Source organism: Pelodiscus sinensis, chromosome 6 (genome assembly GCF_052426305.1).
Source record: "Pelodiscus sinensis isolate ZL-2025 chromosome 6, ASM5242630v1, whole genome shotgun sequence".
Taxonomy (NCBI): Eukaryota; Metazoa; Chordata; order Testudines; family Trionychidae; genus Pelodiscus; species Pelodiscus sinensis.
In genome coordinates this window covers 109,943,383-109,957,311 of record NC_143057.1, presented here as the reverse complement: position 1 = coordinate 109,957,311, position 13,929 = coordinate 109,943,383, and the positions used below count along the sequence as shown (strand labels likewise).

Genomic DNA, 13,929 nt, shown 5'->3' with positions numbered 1-13,929 from the left:
AGCTCTACCGAATGAAACATTTAAACAGCAGCTAAAGCAAATCCAGTTCCCAATGAATGACAGTTCTAAGGATTTTTTTTAGCTTAATTAGATATATAGCTTGACATTTCTTAGGCTTCAAAATGTTTGGCTGTGTCATCCAGAAGAATATTCCCTCCATGAATGACAGGTTGTATGTTAAAATAGCGAACTGGCAAGACCATTAACTCACTTATTTTGCTATAGAAATGAATAGGAAGTGATGTACTAAGTGTAATATTTATTTTTCAAAATCACTAAAAAACATTTTTGGAGATGCACATTTACATAACAAAGAAAGCAACTTTTGAAAATGTACAGTCTATTTCATATTATTGCACTCATTTCTTTTATAATATTCAAGGCATTTTAAAGGGGGTTCAATAAAAGAAGTATTATTTATATAAATAAGTGTCAATATACAATATAATACAAGAAGTGTATCAGCTTAACAGAAAACAAAACCTAACTAGTTTGGGATTCCAATGCTTCACGTAATCTACTCTAATCCTCATCAATATTTTCATCATGAATACTTTACACACCCTAAACACACAAGCAGCTAACCATTCCAACACCTGGCTGTGGATGACGGATCTAGCTTTTGAAATAAAAAAGGTACAATGTCATTAGGACTAATTCTGAATGAGGGCTGATTGGAAATGTCACACAAAAATTCTTAATACTTTATTATCCGCAAAAGGCTTTTGTTAGGATTGTGAGAAATGTAACCAACCATACAGCCTCCTCCTGAATACAGGCTTTAGTCCTTAACAATTCCCAGAGGAGCCAATGAGAGGTTTTCCTGCTTAAGGACTGTAACTGAAGGGCACTGTATGTCCAGTATCATTCTAAAGCCCAATCCACCCCAATATCCAATATGCACATCCTTCTGAGCTGCTCCAGGCCTGGAAGGCAATGAATGCTAACTCTGTGGCAGGCCAGCTTGTCCAGAAGAAAGTCTGCCCTGCTGTGAAAGCCATTTCCCTCTTCTCCAGGTCTATGGTGAAGAATTGCAAATCTATCTGGGGGCCAAGGACAAATTAATGGCCCATATACATCCTGACTGATAACACACAAATGGCTGTTTTCTCTGCTCTTTCCTGTTTGAAAGCAGATTCCCAGAACATGGGAACTGATGAGTAATGTTTTAAATTGATGAGTAATGTTAGTGCAACAAAATGGCTGATCATTTTAACCCTTTTCGAATCAGAGATCTTTTGTTTCCTATTACAAAACATAGCTTTGGCAAGAAGAATGATCACATGGCTTAATATGTCAGGGTTAAAACGTAATTATATATCAAAATGTCATTAGCAGAACTGTATCATAATGTCTGGAACCTATTAATAAACCATAGCATTTAAATATTAAACCCATAATTCCTTTAAATTACATTTCATATTTTATCACACGTACAAAAACCCACCTATTTTTTTATGTTGGCATTTGCCCAATATACATTTCTAAGTGTGTGTAAAATAAAAGTGTATTTGATAATGGAAGAATGAAAGCCTTCTACATCACTCTCAAGCAGTGAATAGTATCTGCAGATAAATGTCTGAAAATTATTTTTCCTTAAATATGATTTTCAAAACACACCTCAAATTTAGTAAGTTTAATGCACAAGATGAAAAGCTTATTCTCTGAGTTCACACAAGTGAGGGATCTGTATATTTCTTGGTTCAAAATTTAGTACAGTTCTATTGCTGGACTGGAAAGACATGCCATTTTTCAGAACACAATGGTAGTTATTTTAAATAGCGAAGTGCCAATGCTGTTGCGTGCATATTTATATGTATGTATTCACAATACTGCATTAAATTCTACATGCATATTTATGGATCTACTATACATACTGTTTATCTATGAAATTCTTCAGATTTTGATCATTCCTGAAGAAGGCCGCACAGTTTGTCATCACTAACGACTTTCAGCATAAATTCAAGCTAATCTTTTCCTTCCAACATGGAACCTGAACCTACATGGAACCCCACTAAAGATAACAAGGTTGCATCAAAAGCAGAGCTCATTTCAGGTTCAGGGATGCAGCAGATCCAATTCTGTAGTCTCTCTACATGCAGAACTTCTAATAACTTCATTGGAAATTCTGCGGGTGGAGCACTTGAAAGCCTTGGACCCACCTTCTTTTTTTAACTACACAGAGTTGTTGGCATCTCTCCCTAGATAGACACACTAATTTTCATGTAACTTGAAAAAAAAATCAAATATACTAGATCTAGATAGAGAAGATGTGTAACTTTTCTGTACACCTAATCTCTGGATGTCACAAGGAACTCTGAATTTTCACATTGCACTTGTTGTATTCTAGTCAGAAACATAACCAAAAGAAAATGCTTCATTCAGTAAAGAGTGTTGACTATAAAAATCATTAGAACAAATAAATTTGAATATGGTATACACTAGAGACTGGTTCAAGCTACAATATTCAGGTCCCATTCCAGACCTTTTCAACCCCACATACTTATTATAAATACTGGGGATATTTGGAGGGTGCTGGGCTGGCTCTAGGTTTGTATTTGGAACACCTCTATTGGTCCGGGTTATTTTTCTGGTTTTGGGCCTATGGCAATTTGAGGATACTGGACCAAACAACTTGATGTCTGAAACTTAAGCAAATAAATTGTTCTAACCTCTCATGCCATATACTTTCTTCCTCTCAAATAGCATACTACACAGAATACACAAGAAAACAACCTGTTACAGATACATGCTTTGAATATTGGTGAAAAATCCAGGAAAAGTGCAGGTGACATTCAATTGTTTCTACAATATGGTTATTCATCTAATGAGTTATCATCTATGCAGATAAAGTTAGTTCCATAATTCAAAATCCTCCTCAGCCAGTCCATTTATAATATGCATGCTGGCACACATTTACGTGAATATAAATATCGGAGAAGAAAAGTAATGATTCATAACCACTCCCACAAGTACGGCTGAGTGGGTCTTCAGAAGTGCTAAGCCTTCACTAAAGACAATGGGAGTGCATAGCACCTTTGGAAGTCATCCCACTTTTATTTGTGTGTCAAAATTTAGGAGCCCACCTTTGAAACTTCAGCTTGCTATGATACACATATGTTGTACCCAAACTTCTACCATCTAATCCTCTGCAGATAGTCAACCAATATTTACTACAGATTTTCTTCCCTTAATCGAAGGTCTGCACACCGAGTTCTAATGCATTAATAAGGAATGATGTTCAGATTTAATAATATGTCATAGAGAACAGATTTAACCATATTGTATGTCTAGTTCATTATTTTCAAGATGATTCTGAGCTTCATGATAAAGCGTTTGTGGTCTAGATTTACAAAACTGTGCAAAATTATATTTCTTTTTTGTCATGCCTTTTTACCAAAATTGTTCTTAGAAGAATAAATTGAGATTGTTCCAGACACTCTCCTTTTATAACAAATACAGACTAGACCCCAAGTCAGTGTGTTGAAATCAAATTATAGCTAAGTGATATAGTATACAGTCAAAAAACCCATCCTAATTAACAGGACAGCAACTAATGAGTTATTCTCCTGATTTCCAAACACTAAAAATATTGGGAACAGGTAAAACATTCCAAACAGAATCTGCTAAAAGGTTTTGAAGTTCCAATAAAATACCACCTAACACAACAGTTCTTTTGCTGTTTGGCTTCTTATATCCTTGGAAAGCAAAGTTTTTTACAAAAACACTGCATGAAACAGATATGTTCCTTGCGTGCATATCACAGTGGTCCATTGATGCTTTTAGCATGCCATGACAGAGCATTATGTCACTATTACACACCTTCCAAAATGTAAGGACAGCTGGTAGTCCGTTCTGAAAAGTCTACTTCTAATGAACATGTTGCCTTAGACAACTGTAGTTGGAAAAAGTGCTTCTGTCATACTAAAGTTCTATGTTTTCTGATTAGCAATTGAACTGGTCCCTCTGGGACAGATTTAATGATGTTCCAGGCATCATAGTGCATGAGACCAAGTAATGATTTTCCATTAATTGCAACAATTTCATCTCCAGCTTCTATTTTTCCAGCTTGTTCTGCTGCACCACCTATGAATAAATAAGTTATAGTCAATATAAAAATAAAGGGATTGCTTTTCACTGTAGCAAACAGGAAATAAACAATTCTTCTAACAATACCTATTGTACTATTAATCCTGAGACTGAGCACTAACACTTCATTAATATTTGTACACTATGTTAGAATAAAGTGTTAACTTTCCTAAGAGAATGTTAAATTATGGTTGTCAGAGATGTTGTGTATCGGAACAGCTCTACTGAGAATAACTAAGCAATATGGGAGCATCAAAGCTGCTGTGTTTTGACACTAATATGTTGTAAGAAAACTTGTTGAATTAAGTAAACATGCACATTCACATGGGCAAAAATAGTCATTTCACAGAAAATTTAACAGGCCATTTTTTGCTCAGAGTGAACCTCAAATGGAAATTTAACATTTCATTCTCTGGAGGATAACAACAGACTCTGAGACTGCTAGTAACAGTGAAGGGGCAAAATAGGGATGTAAGCGACTAGTCGACTATACGATAAGCAAAAGCTTATTGGATAGTCGACTACTTCCTCGTCTAGTCGCTTCTCCTCTCCGCCCCCTGCCCCTGATGCCTCTAACAGAGGTAGCAGGGGGGGGGCGGAGCAAGAGACGGTGCTGGGGGAGCTGGCTTAAAAGTCAGTTCCCCCAAGCATCATCTCCTCAGGGGGCAGGGGAGTAGCAGGGACTGGGTGTGAGCCAGGAATCAGCTGATTCCCAACTCGCGCCCAATCCCAGATGCTGTGACTCTGGTAAAGTGCAGGAGGAGGAACCCACCGCAAGCTGGGAATCAGCTGGGCCTGGCTTGTGCTGGGTCCCCACCATTGCGCTTCTGCTTTTTAAATGGATTAAGAGCCGGCAGGCTGTTAATATATTTAAAGAGTCTGCCGGCTCTTCATACATTTAAAAATCAGAAGGGCAGAGGGTGGGGACCCAGCATGAGCTGCACCAGCTGATTCCCGGCTTGCGCTGGGTCCCCCCTGCTGTGCTTTAGCCCTTTAGATGTATTATGAGCCCATGGGCTCTTAATACATTTAAAGGGCTGGTGCACAGCAGGGATGGACCTAGCAGGAGCTGGGAATCAAGTGATTCCTTCCGCCTAGCACCGGGTCCCTTCCCCCCTGTGCTTTAGTCCTTTAAATGTATTAAGAGCTAGCAAGCTCTTAATACATTTAAACATCAGAAGCTCAGCATGTGGGACCCAGTTGTCAGCTGTCCCAGCTCGCGCTGTGTCCCCGCTGCTGCGCTTCAGCCTTATACATTTACAAGGCAGAGCCGCAGCGGGGTTAGCTGCCAGTGCCCAGGAGCCAACCCTGCGGCAGCTCCCCTGCTTATCGACTAATTGATGGAAAATCCATTGACTAGTCGATTAGTTGATTAAACTATATTTAACATCCCTAAGGCAAACCAAGGATATCCGCATGAACAACAAGTTTTAGGATATAGACAGAGGCAAACTTCCTGCCCAGTTCGAAATGTTAGTGATGGAAGTGTATTTTCTCTATCTCAATAATATAGCTGTACTATCATCTATCAAGAAACATCAGTAGGAGTTGTAATTAACAACATAAATGGGAGTGTTCCAAATAATCACACAACAGTGGCATCATACAAAATTAAAAGTGACCCTCTGCCACAAAATTAAATATTTAAAAATGAAATAGATTTGGTGCTAGGCCTTATAGATTTCATTTTGATTCTTTTCCCTTACAAAGAAATAGGAACATGTGGCCTGAGCCTGAAATGCTGAGCATCTGTGGGTACCACTGAAGTCAATGGGAGCTAAAGAGACATAGCATTTTATAGGAAGCGCTCAGCTTTTCCCATGATCATTCCATCAGAGCTAGGTCTATGAAAGGGTACAGGGCAGTAGTTGGCACTGATTTCCATTCTGCACACAGCAGATTTAAGTTTAACCATTGGGTTGACAGGCATAGCATCCAAGAATGGCAGTTTTCCCATGCACATGCACTGTGTATTGTCCTCTTTGGTGAAGGCTGACCGCTGTACTAAGAGAACTTGAACCAGAAAATTATCGTATTATAGACAAAGAACTTCAGAGGGTTGCTCAACAACAAAAAAGAGAAAAAGGTAAAAAGCCAGAGCAAAATAAGAAATATTTGTAAAAAAAACATAAAATCACGGTTTCACTGTGCTCTTCTTGACTGTAGGTATCAGCTTTACTTTTCCAGGAATGGGAGACAACTGATAAAAATACTAGCTTTTTATAGAGTACTGCTGTAATGCTAGATGAAATGATATGGCTGGCTGCAGCTCAGTATTTATGGCAAACCCAGTACATAATCACAGTACACTTACTCAGTATTTCCCCATGAAAACTATGAACATTTAATGCCATGATCAGTGTTTTTAAGATAGGGTGTTTAGTTATTAAGAGGTATAGAATGCATTAGAAAATAGCTTATCTCCATAATTATCCAATTAAACAAATTCTGAACGTGTATAGTACAGGAAAGTCCCCGGGTTACGTACAAGATAGGGACTGTAGGTTTGTTCGTAAGTTGAATTTGTATGTAAGTCGGAACTGGTACATATTGTAGGGGAAACTCTAGCCAAACATTTCTCCAGAGCTCAGTTTTATTCTCCCACATCTCACTTCCCTCAGTCCTTTATTCTCAAGCTGAGGTGTCTGCTGAGAAAAGCCGCTCTGTGTCTCCCTGGTCTGCTGGGGGCGGGGGGGGGCCCAGCAGACCAGGGAGACGCGGAGCAGCTTTTCTCGCCGCGGAGGATGCGGGCGGTGGGACCGCGGCGCGTCTCGGCGGTCTGCTGGGGGGGAGGGTGCAGCTAGTGCGGGGTTGCCTCACCCCGTTTGTAAATAGGGATCCGATGTAAGTCAGATCCATGTAACCCGGGGATTGCCTGTAGAAGAAAATGGGATTATAGACATGTAAATGTATTTTCCAAATACCTTTAAATATTCTTTTTACAAGCAAAGGTCGGTCTCCAGATATTGAAGCTTTTCCACCATCAAGACTGAATCCCAAACCAGCAGAGGTTTTCCATAGTTCAACAGCAATGACATCATTGAAGTCCACATTGGGACCTGTAACAGAATGCACACAATATGTCGTTATTGACATACAATTCTCAAGTTTTTGCCATGGTGACAATATAATCCACAATTTAATTTCTACTAAAACTGCAGCACATTTTCAGTCAGTTTTTGTTAAAGATCACATGTACATTATGCAGTTGTACAAGCCTCATTGACATCCGCAGGTCATTTTTTGCAATGTGCCACTCACTGTTCATCATGTGTGGAGAAATGTATTCATGTTCAACAAGGATGTGCCCAGACATTTTTGTGCGTGGGTAGTGAGCAGGGGTGGTCACTCACAGACCAAGAAGGGAAAGAATCCCTCTCCGGGCCCTGCCCCTTTACCTGCCTGGAAGTCAGGGGCGGGACTAGCTGTATAAAAACTCAGGCCAGGAGCTCAGTCAGGCCCCAGCCATTGGAAGAAGCAGAGGCCTACCCTATGCTCCCGAGCTGGAGGCCACTGAAGACCTCACAGATGCCGAGGACTGGCTTGGACTACCAGGCCCTCAATCTGAGGAGGAAACCCTGCTAGATGAACCTGAGGGTTCAGACCCTGACAACTCCGAGGACTGGACGTGGAGCTAGGTATACCCAAGGGGGAGTCCAGACGTGGCCCAGCGAAAGTTGATGAAAGTCAGGCTGACTTCAATATACTTTACTAAATCAGAATGTTGCACTGCCAGTGCTCTGGGCTGGGAGACAGTGGAGCAGGGAGGGCTCTGGGTGTCAGTCTCCCCACTTTGCACTACAAACTGTGTTTGGATTATCTGCCCTGCCTTGCACTAGGACTTGGGCTCACCTTGGCACTATAAACTGTGTTTTGTCTGTCTGCCCTGCGCTGGTGCCTGGGCTCACCCTGCCACTGTAGACTGAATTTGTTTGCCTGCCCCCCACCCTGTAGTAAAGGCCTGGGCTTAAAGGGATCCATGGGTGACTATTTTATGTGCTTTGCCCAGCCCAGGGACTGGGCTTACACAAACAGGGAACAGGGTTAGTAATGGCCTGAGCATAGGCCTGCGCCCTGGGGCTAAGCCAGTTGGCTTACAGGTTAACATTAAGGAGATCTGATGAACATTTGCCCAATGGGATTTAGTAAAAATTAATTTTAAAAGTTAAAAAAAAAAAAGAACAACAGGCAGCTAAACTTTATAGTCTTCAATTTGATACCACTTGCTTAAATCTAGGATGGCAGATTTCTAAAGAGCAATGCTGTCCAAACATTCATTTAAAAGGGAAGGTTTTGTAATATACTAACTTGTGTGAGTTAGTGCTCTTGCTCTCTGATCAATGAGTATGTCAGATCTCTACGAGTGTGCATATGCTGTCCTCTAGCAACTGGACTTTAAAAACCATAATGTTGCTATACCTAATAGAAATGATGCCTTAGCTCATTTAAAAATGGCCCCATGAATTTGGAACAAAGGTATAGATATGACATATCTCAATTTTAATAAGGCTTTTGTCACAGTCCCTCATGACATTCTCAAAAGTGAACTAAGGAAATGTGATTGACATAACATTACTATAGAGTGGTGCCTAATTGGTCAAAAAGCCATACTCAAATAGTAGTTATCAGTGGTTCACTGTCAAACTGGTCAGAAGTATTTAGTGGGGCTCCACAATATTGTCATAAATAACTTAGATAATGGAATGAAAAGTGTGATTTTAAAATTTTCAGATGATACCAAGCTGGAAGGGATTGCATGCATTTTTGAGGGCAGGATGAAAACTCAAGATGACCCTGACAAATTGGAGAACTACTCTGATTTCAATAAAGTACAAAGTACTATATTTAGAAAGATAACAATCAACTGAACAACTATAGAATGGGGAGCAACAGGGTAGGCAGTGGTAGTACTGAAAAGGATCAGAGGTTTACAGTGGATCACAAACAGAATACAGGTCATCAATGTGATATTTGTGGAAAAAAGCTAATATTATTCTGGGGAATGTCGTATATGATACGTGGGAGGTAACTATCCTATTCTGCTTGGCAATGGGAAATCTAAGCTGGAATACTCTGTCCAATTCTGGATACCATTCTTTAGGAAAGATGTGATCACACAGGAGAGAGTTCAAAAGAGAGCAAAACAAGTGATAAAAGGAGCAGAAGATCTGACCTATGAGGAAAGGTGAAAAATTGGCATGATTAGTATTGAGAAAAGAGTAATAGACTTAATCCTAAAATGTCAGAAATTAGGAAAAGCTTTTGAAATCTATGGGTAATTAATCTTTGGAATTGCCAATCCACAGTGGTTGTGGAATTTCTATCACTAATGGTTTTTAAGAACAGGTTGCACAAACACCTGTCAGGGATGTTTTTACCTGACCGTGCCTAAGTTCAGTGGGGTGGACTTGATGATCTCTCAAGGTTCCTTCCAGCCCAACATTTCTATGATTTGTGTTCTAGCCCCTGCCCCTTTCCTGCCCCAGTGACTGTCACATTTATACAGCCATGGAATTACCAGGATTTAGTACCAATTGTTGAATGTAAACAACTGTACGTCAGGCATCTGGGAGAGAGCTTTGCTTAATGCAAAGGGATGAAAGTAAATATAGGGCTCTGTGTGTGTTTGTACAGCTGCACACCACAAGGATGGACTCGAAGTGAGATCATGCTGCTCTCTAGTGGTTGCAGCCTTTCAGCTCAAGTGGCAGGAGCATTTTTTGGAGCAGAAATGCTGCTTATGTCAGTCTGGGATTATGAATTTTAAAACTAACTTTTCCCCAGTCTCTTCTTTAGAAAGGATTGGGATTTGGTTAGAGCTCTCTGTTCACTGTAATATCAAAATTTCTTTCTTGTATATTTTAATAAATACATCTTAAAATTTAAGTTCTGCCATTTCATAGATTAATTCCACTTATTTTGAATAATAAACTGTAGTTCTAAATTCAGTTTTTTTGCTCTCACTATTGTTTTTTTATCGCCTTCAAACACATCATCTCTACCTTCATCCTGGATTAGACGAGTATACATAAATTAAGAATAGTTTAGTCTTTTCCCATAAGGTTATGAAATAATCATTGTAGTTAGAAACAGGAGTCCTGTTTCTACTGATGCAATCTCCACAGAAGTCAGTGGGAAAATGGCCATAAATAACAATGAGAGCTGAATCAGGCCCTAAATGTCCATCTAAGTGTCCGCTTATTTATCATGGCTTCTAAATATTGCATTAGAGTTCCAAAGAGTAAAAGTTATAATTAATTTTATTTGCTTTCTCTGATCACATAAGACACAGATACTTATAATCTGAAGCATATGAACATTTTCTCTAGGTCTACTTGGCAGTGAATTCCTTTCAACTATATTTGGACTAAGGTCATACCTGTTATTTCCATGGTAGCATTCCTTCCAGGCACAAAGTGTTTTCTGACAGTAGCAGATATTTCAAGTCCAGATGAAATCTTTTCTCTGCCTTTTTCTTTCTCAATGACAACGACTGCTTGTTTGTGCAGTCTTGCCTGATGCAGAGCGTTCAGAACATCACCATGAACAGAGCCCGCGAGAGACATGCCATTAATTGACAGAATGAAATCGCCCCGATGGATAGTCCCTTCTTCAGATGCCACACCCTTTGAAAACACTCTGTGGACCTAAAAGAGAAATGTTTATGGAGTACTCTGAAAGGGTCATAAATATGCATAATGCTATACACAACAGATAAAGGTGACGGTTCAGCCCCAGAGAGCTTATAATTTAAGACCGCGACATTTCAAACATCATTTGGCATAATGTTTACTCTCAGGGCTTGTCTTTACTGTAGGCTAAATTGGCAATGTCAACATGAAAGTGTCTCTTGCCAATGTAGCATGATATAGCTGACGCAGACTATGCCCACTTAAGTTATATATGTGTAATATATATATAAATTGTGTAACCTATATCTACTGAAATATCTGCAGTGTAGACAAGACCTCAGTGAGGATCTATCAATAAAGACAGGAAAATACTAGTGCCACTTTTAAAAGGACTGGTGAGACCTCATCTGAAATATTGCATACACTTCTGGTCACCCACGTTCAAGAGAGGAATTCAAACGAGAGAAGACAAGTAGGATGATTGGGGGAACAGCAGGCCTATTTTAAAAGAGGGGATTACAAGTGCTTGAATCTGACTACATTCCATAACTAAATCAGGGGATAAACACTGGGACGAGAAGAGTTATTAAAGCTCAAGGACAATGATGGGACAAGAATAAATGGATATAAACAGGACCTGAATAAATTTAGGCTGAAAACTAAAGGAGGTTTCTAACCATCAAAGGAGCCGTCCAATAGAAATATGGGGGCAAAGCAACCCAACTAATTTTAAGATAGAGCGTGATAAATTTATGAATGGCACTGTATAACAGGGCTCCTTTCTAAAGGAAAGGACTGGACTCAATGACCCAGGAAGCCTCTTTCAGTCCTTTGTTTCTAAGACGAGTCCCAAGCACTATGCCAGGTTAACATGTCTGCAGGATTGGGCACAAAGAAGTAGCTAAGCACTTGGTAGATGGGCACTGAGTAGTAGTGGCAGATGTGACTGCATTTTACATCGGCTCTTACGTGGTCACAGGTGCAGCTTCAAGTGCCTGTTTTTGATGTTTTGGCTGTTCCAGTACTGCATTCACCATCACATATTCAATGGCCTTTTTGGTTGGGCAACTATTTTTTATCTTGTAAATCTGAAATATTCTAGAGGGCAGCGAAGAGTAAGGAAAACCCAGAGTAACTCCTTGAGCTCCAATAGAGTGATTTGCACTGGTGTAAACGATAGAAGAAAATGGCCTGAAAGGAGCAAGGCTGGATTTTGAAAGACTTACTTACAAGATACCACACAGCTATTAGCACTGTTATATACTTCTTTTCATGAAGGTCCAGAGCAATGGGACCTTTCGTGCTGTGAATTTGAGAGTAGAATTCTAAATGCTTATCTCAGGATATTTCAGATTCTCTGGCACTGATGACAGTGTGCAAGTCTTTTGGATAACCCCCAGAGAAAATTCCAATGCCTTCCTGCATCTTACCCCAAGGCAATCCCCAGGAGGAGGCCCTGCTAAAGAACTGCAGGTTTCAGAGGCTAATATTTCCAGGCAGGTTTCAGAGGCAGTGGAAAGAGCATTCCCCTGCAAGGAGCTAATTAACTGCAGCTGTGTTTAGGCTCAGTGTCTTGAAGGAAGGACATTGCTCTCAAAGGGGAGATACATAAGGAGGCAATGCTGACCAAAAGCCCAAGCAGAAAGCTTGGGGGAAAATGCAGGTGCTATCATGCATATGTAAAGCTCTACAGGTAGGGGTGCAGCTGGAGATATTATCATATTGATGTCCATTTGGATTAAAATTAAACCCCTTTAATAATACCCTACCCAGCAGAGATGTTTTTTGGGCTTAAAAATGGACTATTGGGTGCATTTTTCTCTAGTTATTTTTCACTTCATTCCAACATGTGCTCTATCACCCTTGCAGAGCCTGCTCCTGCTCCCACTCAAATCAATGGGAGTTTTAATACTGAATTCAATAAGAAAGGAACCTGGTCTCATATGAGGCAATGTTCTATGACTGTCACTGTGGCCCAATGGCTGAGGCATGCCCTCCTCTTCCTCTCAGCAGCTAATGGCTTCATCCTCCCAATGTGGAATCTAAAAGCTTCTCTACTTCCGGGGGCTTGCTACATGTCACTCTGGTTCTTTTTTTCCTCCTCTCTCTTACTGGTTCTACTTTTTGATAACATTCCAGTTGTTTGGAATCAGGTTTTTACTCCCCAATATCATTTAATGGCTGTTACAATGTCCTTGGTTTAAAAGTTCCTTATAAATAATAATTATAATTAGTATCAGAGAGGTAGCTATGTTAGTCAGAATCTGCAAAAGCGGCGAGGAGTCCTGTGGCACCTTATAGACTAACCAAAGTGTTGGAGCATAAGCTTTCGTGGGCAAAGACCCACTTCGTCAGATGCACAACATGCATCTGATGAAATGGGTCTTTGCCCACGAAAGCTTATGCTCCAACACTTTGGTTAATTATAATTAGTTTTCACTTGTCACCAAAAGAACCTTGTGAAGCAAAATCCAGAAGATTTGCCTCAGTCTGAAAGAGCCATGCTGAGGTTTACAAAAACATTCCATAACTGAAAATTTTTATCACAAAAGTTCCAAGACTGGAAACTACCTACAAAAGGTTACACTTACTGTATGTGGGATTTTATTTATATCTCTTGGGACTCTGATTCAGTCAAACCAGTAGATTAATACATATTAATCTAAGAAGCACTTTTAAATCTAGTTTGAAAATGTAATTGACACCTATCTTCAGGGATAAAAATATTGCATTAACTTATTTTTCTCCTCAACACTTCCTTATCTCATTTCATGATACATTCAGCAGCCTCTCAAAGTCACTGGTTTATGACTCACACTGCCTTGCAGGGAGACGAGCTAGATGAACACTTGATCTAATTTCTAGCTTGACTTGCAGTCAATTTTGCTGAAAAAGATTTGCAGTCATCACTTACTATGATAGATTTCTGCTCCAGATCTATCCCTCCAGCGACACTAAATCCCAGGCCAGCACCTTCTTCTTTATTCAAGACTACAAAATAAGCATCTTCTTTGCTCTAATAAAAGAACAGCAGGGGGAGGGGGACAAAAAGCCAAAGATCAAGACAAAAATCCACAAGGAGGTAAAGATTCCCAGCACACACACACTACTCCAACTTGAATTTGCAGTTTTAAAAAAGTGAATGTTCTTATGAAAGGAGTCAGATTGAAGTCCAGTGTTTATTTACACAAAAGGTAGCGCGTGAGCA

General features: G+C 39.9%; 1 protein-coding gene across 6 annotated transcripts in view; it reads right to left on the bottom strand.

Annotated features, from left to right (window-relative positions):
* Positions 1 to 244: 244 nt before the first annotated feature.
* PDZD2 (PDZ domain containing 2) overlaps positions 245 to 13,929 on the bottom strand; it is a 307,796-nt gene continuing 294,111 nt past the window's right edge. For all 6 annotated transcript variants that reach the window (XM_075932594.2, XM_075932596.2, XM_075932597.2 and 3 more), the window contains 4 exons: positions 13,636 to 13,737; positions 10,469 to 10,736; positions 7,014 to 7,148; positions 245 to 4,086 (listed from right to left, as the gene is read on the bottom strand). In XM_075932594.2, coding sequence (XP_075788709.2) covers positions 3,920 to 4,086; positions 7,014 to 7,148; positions 10,469 to 10,736; positions 13,636 to 13,737 — 672 coding nt within the window. In that variant the 3' untranslated portion in view covers positions 245 to 3,919. The remainder of the gene's footprint in view (positions 4,087 to 7,013; positions 7,149 to 10,468; positions 10,737 to 13,635; positions 13,738 to 13,929) is intronic.